Genomic DNA, 14,496 nt, shown 5'->3' with positions numbered 1-14,496 from the left:
AAGACATAGCGGTACTGTATTTAATTCGTTGGTCAGGTTATATTGCCTTGAGTTGTTTTTCGTAGAGTGAATGATTAATAAATTCAACGAAAGGTAATGGAAAAAATATATAAATATATTTAACATTTAGTTACACCTGTCACTGGTCAAGAATCTAACCGAGGATAGGAATCCGTCGATTCAATATGTAAAATAATGAGTGATTAATTTAATGAATTTTGGATTTTTTTCCGAATTTCTAGCTAAATAACTACACGAATCCAAGATGGTGACCAGATTTCAATATGGTGGGCACCTCAGTAGAAATAAATGTTTACTGCACTCTAGCGGGTTAGAATGAAACTAGCCTGATGGTAATGATAGTAAGACGAGTACCCACACAAGATTGTGTCCTCCAGCAGACGAAAACAGGAAGGTGGCCTCCAGCGGTCGAAGACAATGTGGCGCACATGGTGTCATATCGGTTGACGATATATATATATATATATATATATATATATATATATATATATATATATATATATATATATATATATACACACCTTGGTATTGGTGGTGTGAGGTCAGTCTGTATATGGTTTCTGTGGAGGAAGGATCTGTTGTTTTATTTTTTTATTTTTTGGTCTTACTGGTTTCGAACCAAGGACGGGAATCGATCTAATCAATCAGTATATAGATTAAAAATTTATTTAATGAATTTTGAAATTTTTTTCATTAAAACCGTATAATAAATAAAGATTTTCAAGATGGTGCCTTTCACGATAATTGAAACAAGTGGTGACATAATTCAAAACGACGGGAGTGGTGTAAGTAATTTTTATTACTTTTTATTGAGAATTTTTTAAATATCATAATAAATTACTGGTTTACTCTCGCCGGAAATAAAACCGAGGACCGAAATCGTTTATATAACTAAACATTTGAAGTAGGAAATTTTTAAATTATTTTTTGGAATTTTTTCGGAATTTCCAGCATAAAAATTACAGATTTTCAAGATTACGACCGTAACGATCATTGCAACAGTTACGTCTTAATACAAGATGGTGTTTCTGTCTCGAACAGGTGGTACTCATTATTTCTTAAAATAAAATAAAAAATTACAAGTCCGAATATGCATGTTATTTTTATATAGACCTTATTTAATTCTCACTCTGGTAAATGTACCGATGGCCGTGCGGTTAAAGGCGTATGTTTTCCAACCTAGAGATCAGAACTGCGAGGGTTCGAATCACAGCTCTTCCAATGTATTTTGTATAAAAAATTAATTTAATATGTCGATAAGGACCATAAAGGCTATGTTAGGTAATGGAACATCGACCTTACGTGATGAGACAGCAACGCTGGCGCTCTCTATATTCAAACAGCAGAAACAAAGTCGACGGTATCATATATGGCGGCCTCCAGGGGAACAGAAAAAAAATCAAGAGCGACGCTGGCGCTATCTAGGAACAAACAGCAGAAACAAGGTCGACGGCATCCAAGATGGCGGCCTCCAGCGGAACAGCAAAAAAATCAATATGGCGGTCATGACGAAAATTTAGTTAAGAGTGAGTGGGGCACTCGATTTAAAGATGGCGGATCCAAGATGGCGTATATATAATTGCCGTCGCGTCAAGGTCAAGGTCAAAGGTCAAGGTCACACTCATCCAAGATGGCCGCCGTGATGTCACATTCTGATATGTGGCTCGGCACCTCGTACCTCGCCCCGGACCCGTGTCCTCGGAGCCCCTATTATATACTACTCTTATTCCTTGTCTTAAACCCATGAAACCAATCTTTCCCTGCTCTGTCGTTTTGTCCAATTTGATGGCCTATGATATTGCGCACAGCTAGCTGAAATGATAATACAAAAACATATTTGCGGGTATGGCCATAAAACATAGCTTCCATTTTAACTAATTAAGTCCTCCAACTCAGGAATCAATAATGGTTTACGACAAAGTTTTGTAGATGCAGCTTTCTTGATGTCAAACTCCTTAATGTTGGCAAGTCTAAAGAGTGTATCCCTTGGTACCTGAAACACTTTAGATGCATTGAGGTATTCCATATTCTTCCCCTAACAGCGCGAATTGTTTTTGCCATTTGATCATCCTAACATAGCTTCCTTTTCTTAGTTTTGTCTTCTTTCTTTTTATCCATCTCTGGAAGAGAGAAAAAAAGAGACTGTAGCTTATATAACCCCTTGTGTTGTAATGGTCGTCATAAGAAGTTAAAAACCTGGATTTAGGCTCCACAACAAGGTGACATGTACAATGCCTAAAAGTTGCATTCAAATTTGGCACATGCACAGAAAAACATTGCATAAGCCTAATAGGCTACGTTAGGTGACTTCTTTTCTGTCAAATGTGCGAACGTGCATTGGCAATATTGAAAAATTAAAACTCCCTAAAGAATACGCTGTAACGAGTGCCATTAGAATATTTAATTTGCATTCTTTGTGCATGTGTTATTTTTAGCGCTATAGCAATAATTGTTTTTTTAAGTGGCCTTACATACAACGATATTAAGCTTGAAAACAATTTACACTTACCTAATTCCTAGCTATTTATTATTTGTAATTACACTATTTTCTTACAATAACTGGAATATAAATATTTCTATTTGTTTTCTTACAAGTTAAATAAACATTCATAGCATACATTTACTTTTTTATCAAATGTCGGTCAATTTGGAATTCCTACACTTTCGTCAGGTAAAATGTTATAGAAGGTATTCCATATTACCCGACTCGCCATGTTTAAAATTTGCCTTCTCCTATACTAGATGAAAATGAAAGACTACATTCTTGGAAATAACACTGTGGTCTCTTACTCTTAATCATACATCATGATTAACAGTGTTAATAAACTTCTAAATACTGTTAGCACGTTTGAAACATTCACCTGCACAAACTTTCCAATTGCAAAAACCAAACAATTGATTATAAAACTGCCCATACATGACCGACGTTCGTGCGACTGAATACATGGCCTCTAGCGAACACAGGGATGTAGTTCGACCGCTCTCTTACAGGTTTCAGCACCTTACAGCCTATTCCATATTACCCGCCTACTCCATAATACCCTCACTCGGAACCAGACGGCACCACTGTCGTTTTTATTTTCTCCAAAATCTCTCTCAGCCAAGGATAAGGACCGAACCCGAGATCGCCAGATGGTAGACCAAAGATAGTTTCCGTGTTGTTTATTGATGTTATGTTTACAGTTGGTTTTATGTATTCAGTTAGGTAGCCTACTGGATACTGATACTGATACTGTTAGTTATTTATTAGGGAACTTTACCTATCACCTAAGTAATATATAGTTAAACAAGTCTTACTCATGTTATTTATTAATTTATTCTGGTTCACTCAACTCAAACCACACAATTGTGATAAGGACAGTATGACAAGACACTCACATAAAACATGTGGTGCACATTATTGGAATTTTCCAGGGACGGGGTATTTATTAAACGAATTAACCAGAAAATAAAATATTCATTCACCAATTTCGCTTATTAAAATAACCACCATAGAAGCAATATGTAAATAACAAGCAAACAAAAAACTTGAGAACAAAAAGGTTCATCAGTGTTTAATCCGCTAAACTTATTTTGAGTTTTCTATCCATGTTGAATGTTCGAAGCATGTGGCAGTTAGATAGAGATAGAGAGAGCTAAAAGTGCAAGCACTTCTTATTGCCAGAAATAAAGTTACTTTCTACCAAATGACCAAAAATTGTTTGGCCTAAAATCATTTGACCTAAAATAATTTTCGGAAACTTATTTGACCTAAAATTATTTGGCCTAAAGACTTTTGGCCTAAACAGATTTGGCCTAAAGCCATTTGACATAAAGTTGTTTGGCCTAAAGTCATTTGACCTAAAATTATTTCGCCTAAAGGCATTTGGCATAAAGTGACATAATATAATTTATTTGACCTAAAATTATTTGGCCTAAAGATGTTTGGCCTAAATGTATTTGGCCTAAAGCCATTTGACATAAATTTTTTTGGCCTAAAGTCATTTGACCTAAAATTATTTCGCCTTAAGTCGTTTGGCATAAAGATATTTGACCTAAAATCATTTGACCTATAATTGTTTGGCATAAAGTCACATGGCCTAAAAATATTTAGCCTAATTTTAGGCCAAATTATTTTAGGCCTACTGGCGGGTACCCCAGGCAATCATTTAAGCAAAGATCGCTATACAATAAATTAAAATTGCAGCCTTTTGGTCGTGTGCAAAGAAATGTAAATCATATTATGGCATGATAAAAATATAATAAATTGAATAAATTGGAAAAAAAAATTGGTTGTCTGTAAAGTCGGTTTACGGACGATAGTTTAACTTTAACGTGACGTCATTAGAAAACATTGATTAAATGATTGCATAATTTTATGAATAAAATTGAATCATTTATATTTTAATAATAAAAGAATAAATACTTGAAATTATACCAGTAATCAGATTTTTAAAATGCAAGAATAATTAACCTTTATTGCCGAAATTGTTGTTGTAGTAAGCAATAAAAACCACATTAACTTTTCACTTCACTTTATAAACAGTCGACGAAACAGTTTACGTATAGATGACCTGTAATTAATTTTAAAAACTGGCGTTCAGCTATAAAGTTTAAATATAATTATGAACAAGTTTTCATATAAATAAACTGTAATTAAATATCGATCATCAATTATATGAATCACCATAATTTTTTAGGTAGGTAATTGTAACATAACCTATTATTACTGCATTTGCCGACATATGGTATTTTTTTTATAATTAAAGAATTAATAGGTACTTGAAATTATACTAGTAATCAGAGTTTTAAAATGCAAGTATAATTAACCTTTATTGCCGAAATTGTTGTTGTAATAAGCAATGAAAACCACATTATCTGTTCACTTCACTTTATAAACAGTCGACGAAACAGTTCACGTGTAGATGTAAGTTGTGTGCTGCCGCTGTCTTTCTTCTCCTCGGACGCATAGGCCAATCGAGTGGAAGAGAGATAGATGCGGCGCAATCGTACAATGAGCGTAACGGGACACAGCGCAACGGAACGATGTGCGTAACGGGATCCTTTTTCGTGGTGCAGCCGGAGTTCATCGATTTATCAGACGTTGTCACGTCAAAAAAACAAAATAATTAAATATATGTGTGTATGTGTGTGTTAGCCCAAAATTTCCTGCGTAAAATGTATCGTATACAAAAAAAATATATTTTTCAAAATTATATTTATAGGGGTATATAAACCATATCATCATAGAAATGGCCATTGTCTATCCTGATTATTTTATGCGTTTTTTATAGCTAAATTAATTTTTTTTATATCTGAAAATTTTTCATTCGCTCGATCCAAAACGTATCAATACAGAAATAAACATATTATGTATTGATATTAACTATTATCTAAAACATTGTTATCTACATCTTATTTTAAAACAGAATTGCTTCTTATATTAAAGATTGTATGTTGCCACAAAAGCTTTAAAATTGTATTTAGAAATATTAAATCAAAAATCTTTAAGATCAAATGAAATGTATCTTAACTTAAAGTAACTCTGTAACACATACATTTCTTCACGTGGAAAAAAAGAGTTAAAGTAATTGGAAGAAAGTAATTGAAAGGACCAAATATCAAATATTAAAAAAGTATTGTTCTGTTATATTAATAATTCACTACGCAATAACTGTTAAATTGATTTATATGAACTTTGAAAGAAAAAGAAGCCTACAAACAGTTTTAACATAGTGTTATTAATATTTACTTTTTTTATATCAAAAAAGGAGTAAAAAGGTGAAAAGGGTGAAAAAGGGCGATCAAGTATTTTTTTCCAATATTAAATAATCTCTGACTCTAATATATCATCTAAGAAGTTACTGGGTACGATATATTAACACAAAAATAAAAAATTACAATATTCAAAATTCGACACCTAAGGAAATAAAAAAAAGAAAACTTTAATTGAACAAAGAAAAATTTTAATTAAAGAATATAATAAAGGGGGAAAGTGTTAAGCTGAAAAAGTTACGAAAGATGTTTCCCCCCTCATTTTTCAATGTTTGACCACTAAGAGTGTAGGTACAAAGGGGTTAAGTTTTATTTAATAAAATAAAATAAATTATCTTATATTTATCAGCGAAAAGTTAAGATCTTGATTTTGCTGGGTTTTAATTGTTTCGACACTTTTATTTTAATGTTTAATAAATAAACTCTGTAATAAATAAATAATCTAAAGAGATATTTAACTCAAAACTATTCTTTTGTCTCCGAATAGTATAAATATTAAATTTAACTTTAATTTTATTATTAAATAATATTTAATTACTACAGTATGAATGTATATTTACAAGGGAAGTACATAGTGCATTTCATTGCATGTTCTTTATACAAACAATACTTGTAACAAAACTGCGATGAAATCATGTTTTTTTTCCGTAGAATATATATTAGAATAGGGGGTAGTTTGGTACTATTTTATTCGATTACTTATGCAACATTCCTCAATTTCTTTTATGTCTTACATTTTTTTATTTTGGATAGCAGAAAATATATGCAATGATTTTAGTTAAACATAGCACGATAGTAATATTTGTCGTAAAGTAATATTTATAACTCGTTTTATTTTGATAAGTATCATCGTTCCCGCAGTAACCCGATTTGTTTTTTAACGATTTTAATTACAATCACAGCACACGGGAGTTTTACGCAGTTGGTGAGGAGGGAAGATATACCAGTCAGATCCTGGCTGTACCAATCTCTGGAGCCAGGGGGCGTGGCTTAGCCATCATTTTCGCGTAGACAAAACAAACTGCTAAACCATAAAGGCTAATGGGCATCGGGAAGGTCATAAAACATTTAAAAAAAACTTGCCCATGCCTCAGTTTATTCGCTATTGGAATTTCCTATAAAAAATAGTTGATTTACTTTTAAAACACTGATTATTGATACTGGGTTTCAGCTACGATGCTAGGATTTTGACAGGTACTGCAATAAATAGATAAACTCGGTAGACAAAAAAAAAGGAAACATTATTAATGAAACTACCAGAGATTCGTATTGGATCAGACTATCTTCTTGTGTATTAAAAAATTAAATGTCAGCTTCACTTCTCCCCGCCCTGGTTTTATACCGTAAATTATTATTTTTAGAATATTTTATACATGCATATCAATTACAAGTTAAAAACTAACACATTGGCGACTTTCACAAACTAAAATAAATAAGTTATGAAAATAGTTTACATGTAGCTAACTTAATTTAATAAATATATATATTTTTTAAATTCAGCGTGCATAGAGAAGTTCTTTAAATAAATATACTCATGTGACTGCTTAATTCCGTAATTTATCAATGTTTATCCTTCTGAAATATCTCAAGCAGTGCAATCTAAAGTGGTTTCCATTCTTAAAATAAGATTAAAAACTGAACGTCAATGCTATCATAGGAAAAAATTTTTTTGGAGCCAATTAATGGGCTTAATTCTTGCCTTCATCCTAAATTTCGTTTGTATCTCAAAGAAGAGAGATTTTTACTAATAACTAACTAAAACTATATGTTATAATCGAAACATTATTGATTTGAAAATGATGTCTTTATTTTGAATATTTCTCCCCTTAACGCTTAACTTTTTTATACTGATATTCTAATCGAGAATGAGTGGGGGTTGGGCGGTAGTACTACAAGCTATACCTAACCACGAAGGAAAATATACTGCTGGTTACGATTATAGCTTCCAACAAGACATCTGGTCTAATCTGAATTATTTTGCGGAACAGCATAAAAAAACGCTAAATCACTCATAGCTACTGCAAGTAATATTTTACACGCGTTGCCGAGTTAATTTACTTTCGTAATTCTTATTTATATTTAACCTAAGACCTGATGTTAAAAAAAATTTCTACACACACGATTTATGTTTCATAAGATAACATGTTTGGGTATTTAAAAACTCATCAATAACTTTTAACGACATCCTTTATCACCAGTATAATCGCCAAACATGTGATTAACTAAAATTTCCAGCTTGTAGTAACTTCCTCGGAATTTTTCACCTTTAATTTACGTTCGTAAATTTACGGGTATCGAGTTCACTTGCTATTGATCACGAATCCACTATCATAATCTCGGTATATTAAAAAAAATTCAAAAACTTTAGTGTCAACAACAAATCCACTCTTCTTTCTTTCAAGTATTGCTGTATTTTTTTTTTTAAAACGAAACATAACAAGTAAGTCTGAATACGGGTAGGTTTGTACGAACATCCAGTTATCGAAAAAAATACGAAAGACTCATTTTATTGCAGTTCAATTGTTCGATTGAAAGTCGGTAAATGGAGTGTGATTTGTACGCGCGTACTGGCCACGACCAGACGCAGGCTGTTAGAAGTATGTAATAGCCGGTCCGAGCGCAGGCGCCAGGCGGTGGTGGCGGTACTTTCCGCCATCTTGGATTGTGACGTCACGGCGGCCATCTTGTATTGTGACGTCACGGCGGCCATCTTGGATTGTGACGTCATGGCGGTCATCTTGGATTTTGAAGATTCGGCGGCCATCTTGGATGACCTCGACCTCGACCTTGAACCAATATGGCTGCCGTGACGTCACAATCCAAGATGGCGGAAAACACCACAGCCGCCACCACCGCCTGGCGCCTGCGCTCGGACCGGCTAGTACGTACTGCTGCTGTTGCTAGCGGGACTTGCCGTGTGCCGCAGGAGAGAGGTGCCGATGGACGCCGACGGGGCGGTGGTCGTGCAGGCCGACTGGCTGGAACAGCCACTGGTGGGCGGCTTCCGCACGTGGCACATCATGTTCCTGAGCTTCGCCAGCCTGCTGGCCCTGGGTGAGCGGCTGTTAGTGCCTGAACCTTCTCCCGCCCGTTCCCTCGGGCGCGCTTCGTGGACGCGACGGGAGCCACGGTGCTGCCTTCTGTGGGGGTGGCGCGAACCAAAGTCTACGAATACAAAAATGGAGATTTCATAGTACTAACGGTTTGATGAAATCCTGTGGAAAATCAGGTTCAAACTGTGGTTAGGTATTTTTCATTGTATAGTAAAAAGATTTGGATTCAATAGTCGACGTAGCTGCTCCGGCAGCGAATTATAACGGCGGGAGCGGAAACTACATGTGATTCGCGTCCAGAAATGCAGTTAAAACACAACTTGCGTATATTTATCACAATAGGCATTATTTTAAGGAATTATACGTTGGATTTTCTGTTCGAGTTTCGTGTTATATGTAGGTATATAAGAACTGAGTTTGCTAGTTACCAATGTTAGATGTTACACATCACTTGCAAGTATTAATGTTTCGCTCACATTTTGTAATTTTTTTTAAATTTTAATGAATACACGTTAACTTGATTTCATTAACTCATATGTTAAAATTTTTTGATAAAAATTAAAAAAAGACTAAAATTCAGTATTCAAATCCATAAATTGGCAAATTATCCAAGGACAATCTTTCATCACTCAATGTCATGTTTTTCAACTGTATCCTGCCTTGTACGACAGCTGCTCAGAGAGTTTGCCAGAGCCGCCGCCGCCTGCTGTGAGCGCCACTGCTGCTCTTGTGTTGGTTCGACACGACTGTGCAGAGGCTACGAGTTATTTTGCATTACCTGCTTCACTAGACTCTTCATATCTTAGTGTCGCATGTGCCACTTTTTGAAATGAAAGTCAGTTTATTTTATTTATTTATGTTTTATTCGGCTTCGTTTAGAGCAACTAAAGCGTCTCATAATCATAAATAAGTGAATTTTATCATTTGAGTTATTATTATATATATTTTGTTGTTTCCTATCATTTCTGGAACTTATTCAAGTCCTCAAAATGTTTGAGATACTTGTGCACGTTTAACTATTGACATTTTGTTTGGCCTAACGAATTCACCAGGCATTGCTTGTTTTAAACAACACGAAGCTAATGCTTTTATACTGGTATACTTAAGATATCACATGAAAAACACACAAAATAATAGAAAAACCGACATTAAACACCACTGTTTACCTTTGAAAGTTGTAAAATTATACTTAATTATTTTTTCTTTGGTTACTACATTCATGTACAATCAAGTCAGTGTATTTAGTTCATTGGCAGCTTTCCAGATTAACTTCAAACGGTTGTGCAATCGATTTGGTGTTAAGAATTATGTATCTTAGTAAATATTTTTAATTATTCTCGTCAGGGCGTTACCAGTTGTCCGTGCGCTTTCAAAGGTTATATTGTTGTTATAATGATATGCATTCTAGACACTCTCCTAAAAGTAATGCAAAAATTGCGGGTGTCTTATACTCATAAAGAGTCCGGAAAATTTCGCGGATTCCTTTCGAGACAGGCTGGAATCCAAACTCGTTTAGCTTAATGCTGCGTCAGTTATTGGACTGCAGTTTACCTGAAGGACTCTGAGCCAATGGCAAACACTCAACAAAAGAAGTATGGAATCATAATATTCGCAGTAAACAGGTGTCCCGAGTTTGTAGTCAATGACCAGATGATAGTTGCCCGAGTACATAGAGAATCGTGGAGTCTATCCTAGTGGTAATTGAAACCGCGAATTTTTCCAGTCCATGTTCTCACACAGCCAGCATTGTTTGGATGTGATGCAGAATTATATCCGTGTATCTATTTCCTCCCCCATGCCCCCAGACAGATATCATCACACCCTACTCCTGAAAATACATTTCCCTTAAAATGTTTTGTGGCCCAGTAGAAAACTGGCTTATTTCGTAGTTTAATTTTACACTCTCTGGTGCCTTACAATGCAAACGTTTCATTTACTAAATTGGCTGATAACCCAGCGTTCCATCTTACAGTCTATAACACCACCACAGCATACTATGTTCCTCTTTCCAACAGCACCATTAGATACTCATCATTTCGCGCTATGTTTGATCACCGGGCTGGCCTTCAAACGACACCAAGTTTTGTCTGAAAGAGTGGCCGAACGTTCGTTAATTTGACGCAATGACGCAACGACGCAAGGAACGCAACGACGCAAGACGCAGCCAACGCGAGAAAATCACAGTTGTTTATAACAACATGTAAGTCGTCAGACGTCACCAATTCTATAACTTTAAAATGTAAAACAATAAAAAAAAACATGTTTTTACCCCGGGCTTGTCTTGATAATCCATATTTACTAAACGAAAAACATTGTCTATAAATTAATTAAAAAATTATTTTCTATGACTGCTTGAAAATTTAACTAGTGTAAACATGATGAATGAGATAACCAGAATATCGTGCTGTCCTATGCACATATCTTCTACGTCTTTAAAAGATTTCGGAACACTCCTCCTCAAATGTGGCCGTCGAAAACGAAAGCCAAAACGCAAAGAATTTGGAAGTTAAACAATACTTGCGTTGCTTAACTGCGCTTTGCGTAGTTTATCTGCAAGTGCTTTTAAATGTGATTTCTAAACATTTTGTCTCTTGCGTTTCTTTGCCATTGCGTGTATTGCGTAGATAGACTTATAGCCAACGGTAACATGTATCTTTAGAATGAATGTATTTCGTGCGGCTCGACTCAAAGAGCAAGATGGCGTCCCAAATAGGCGGGAGCAAAAAAAATGTTTGGAAATTTCTCTACTATGTATAGGTCTGTGAAGTCTAAGTTGTGACTTACAAATTTTATTTAGTCGTTTCCTGAAATCTGTCAGCTGTTAGCTTGCAAAATTAATTCTTTGATTTTTTTTGTTTGTCTCTCCGTCCATAATGATAATTCTTTCATTAAAATTAGAAGTGTAGGTTTCAAAGAAAAAATTATACTTATTTCATATTCTTTTCACATTATTGTCTTGCAGAAATATTGATTTATAGTTCGTATGAAACTACAAACACAAAGTCACGTCTCTTTACAAGTTACATATTTTTTTTTAGTGTAAAATAAAAATTAATTCCACTACTTGTGTTAAAGGGTACGAAGTAATCGGTGCAACAAGGATATTGTATAATTGGGTTGTCCAGATGCAGCGCTAAACGTGGGTTCGCCGAGTGCGGTTCCTGGTTCACACGTGCTCTCTGCGCGGAGTGCTGGGTGTGTGTGAGGGGAAGCCTTCTTTTCACAGACGAGAGAGACAAACGCTCGATCGTGCATCTTCGGTTTTTTTTTTTGTTCATTGTAAATAAATATGGCGATGTTGATAAAAGGAAAGACCATAAACAATTCAACGGTATTTATTTGTACGCCGCCATATTTTTCGTTTGCCGTGTGTCCGTGAATGTTTATTTTGGACAACTCATGATAACTAATGGTAAATAAGGTTAGGTTAGCTACATTATAAATACTTTAAAACATTGTGGACGGTTGATTTGGTTAGTATAGCTACATTAAAGATACTGTGAAATCATGTAAACGGTTTCCTAGCGCTGGATAGCTACATATTAAAAAGTTATTTAGTAGGCAACCATAAAATGATTTTACAGTATTTTTAAATGTAGCTATACTTACCTAATATAACCAATCATCCACAATGTTTTAAAGTATTTATAATGTTACTAACCTATCCTAATCGACCGCAAAATTTAATGCCACACCGGTTTATACAATGAGATAGAACGGCGTATGACGTATGAGTAGGGACACCTGTATTTCACGATTTCATTTCATGTCAAGGTTTTTCACAAAACACTGTAGCTTTTTCTAAGAGTCGTGGCAAATTGTGAGGGTGCAGCAGTACGGTGACCACATTCTCATTGGCCCCGTTAAGAGCGGGACGACACCTCTCACCGACCTCAGCAAATAACCACAGGAGAAAAGATACAGTATTTGGTGAAATACCTTGACACGAAATGTATTCGCGAAATACAGATGTCCCTACGTATGAGTAAGCTACATCCCAAATAAATACACCTGTTGTGGTACGGAAAAAAAAAGCAGCATGAACTTCGGGTTCGGCTCTCTCGTCTGTGAAATGAAGGCTTCCCGTGTATGAGGAGGGTGGGCAGGCCAGTGACGTCACGCAGCCCGCACCTCTGGCCGCAGTGGTGCTGCTGTGCTGCTGCCTGCGGTTCCGCATCCCGCGCACCAAGCAGGAGATCGAGGCCGACTACGTGCGCAAGAAGATCGCGCGCCGGTTCCAGAAGCAGCTCCAGTCCATCGCCAACTCCGACATGGACGACATGGATCTCAAGAAAGGTTCTCGCTCCCTCTCTCTCGACATCGCCATCCTCTTGAGGTGCAGACTTACACTCGCTATCCCGGTCCATCCTTCGTGGTTTCATGCTATCACAAACAACTCCTGTCCGAAAAGGTGGTTGGAGAAATAGTAACTCTTTGTCAGCTGTTTACTTTCAAATTCTTTCCTTTGGTTGTTGAGAGAGAATTTTTTTTTAGGTTTTCAGGGAGTCATAAGTGGGGGGAGGGGAGTATATACCCACTCTCATCTTTTCTCGCCCACCCTCTTGTCAAACGGTCTTGCTAGTAGAGGTAATAGTGGTATGAACTATTTCTTCACCAACTTTTTAGAGGATTCAAATGACAAACATACAATATTCATACATTAATTTAATCTTATTTTATTTGTATGTATATTAATTAATTTAATGGTATCAATAATTTTTTGGTGGAAATTATATAAATTATATTGGAATTTTTGATGTATGAACATCTTAGCTCTCAGTATACAGCATCCAGTGAAAATCGAATGGAAGTTCATGAACGGAAATATGTTAGCAATAATTATGTAGTCACTTTAGTAAATATTAGGGGACATACCAAACGAATTGGTGTGCCAAATTGAAATTTAAATGGTGAAACTACTGTGGAATTAATTTAGTAGTCTAAAATATCATAGAAAAATATTCACTATTTAAAATACATAAGGAAACTGATATTACAATGATTATAGTGCATATTCTTTTCCTTGATTCCCAACAGGCTTAGTAGCGCAACGGTAGAGCGCGTGGTTGTTAAACTCAAGGGATTTAATTAAATCTCGTCGCTATACAACTAAAAAAATATTTAATAACATCATAATTTTTCTTAATATATATGAATCCAGTGTCCTGATGTTTGTTTCCAGTGAACTCTTGACATTTATGGGTAATTTTTTCAACTTGAGAGATAGGATACTTTTTATTTCGATTAATGGTCTTAATAATTTATAATTAATAATAAATAATAAATAACCGATCGCCATGGGTAAACAAAAAATAATAGGTCATAAACATACAAACAGTAATTGTGTGACATTTCTCTATGTCCAACACACTGTCATATAGCGCTATCCAGTTTGCTCGCAGACAATAAAGCTCCATGTGTTTAGCCCGGGCAACGCCGGGTACTGCAGCTGGTATCTAATAATATATTAAGTTGAATCAGTTCAATATGGTTGAGATTTTTTTTACGTAGTATTTACAGACTGATTTCAGTCGCTTGAGAAAAAATAAACAATTAAGTATATACTTAGTTTTTACAATATTAGTTTAAAAGTTTTCAGATTAATATTTCAGTAATGCCATACAAGTTTAACTACTAACGTGTGCAAAAACTTTATAAAATAATTTGT

General features: G+C 35.2%; 1 protein-coding gene across 2 annotated transcripts in view; it reads left to right on the top strand.

The window, feature by feature from the left end:
* Nucleotides 1-14,496, top strand: part of LOC134539920 (uncharacterized) — a 159,664-nt gene that overhangs the window by 87,224 nt on the left and 57,944 nt on the right. For both annotated transcript variants that reach the window (XM_063382273.1, XM_063382271.1), the window contains 2 exons: nucleotides 8,702-8,829; nucleotides 12,972-13,124. In XM_063382273.1, the coding sequence (XP_063238343.1) occupies nucleotides 8,715-8,829; nucleotides 12,972-13,124 (268 nt within the window). In that variant the 5' untranslated portion in view covers nucleotides 8,702-8,714. The remainder of the gene's footprint in view (nucleotides 1-8,701; nucleotides 8,830-12,971; nucleotides 13,125-14,496) is intronic.

The sequence above is a fragment of the Bacillus rossius genome, chromosome 16 (genome assembly GCF_032445375.1).
Source record: "Bacillus rossius redtenbacheri isolate Brsri chromosome 16, Brsri_v3, whole genome shotgun sequence".
NCBI lineage: Eukaryota > Metazoa > Arthropoda > Insecta > Phasmatodea > Bacillidae > Bacillus > Bacillus rossius.
This window is presented reverse-complemented; position numbering and strand designations above follow the sequence as displayed.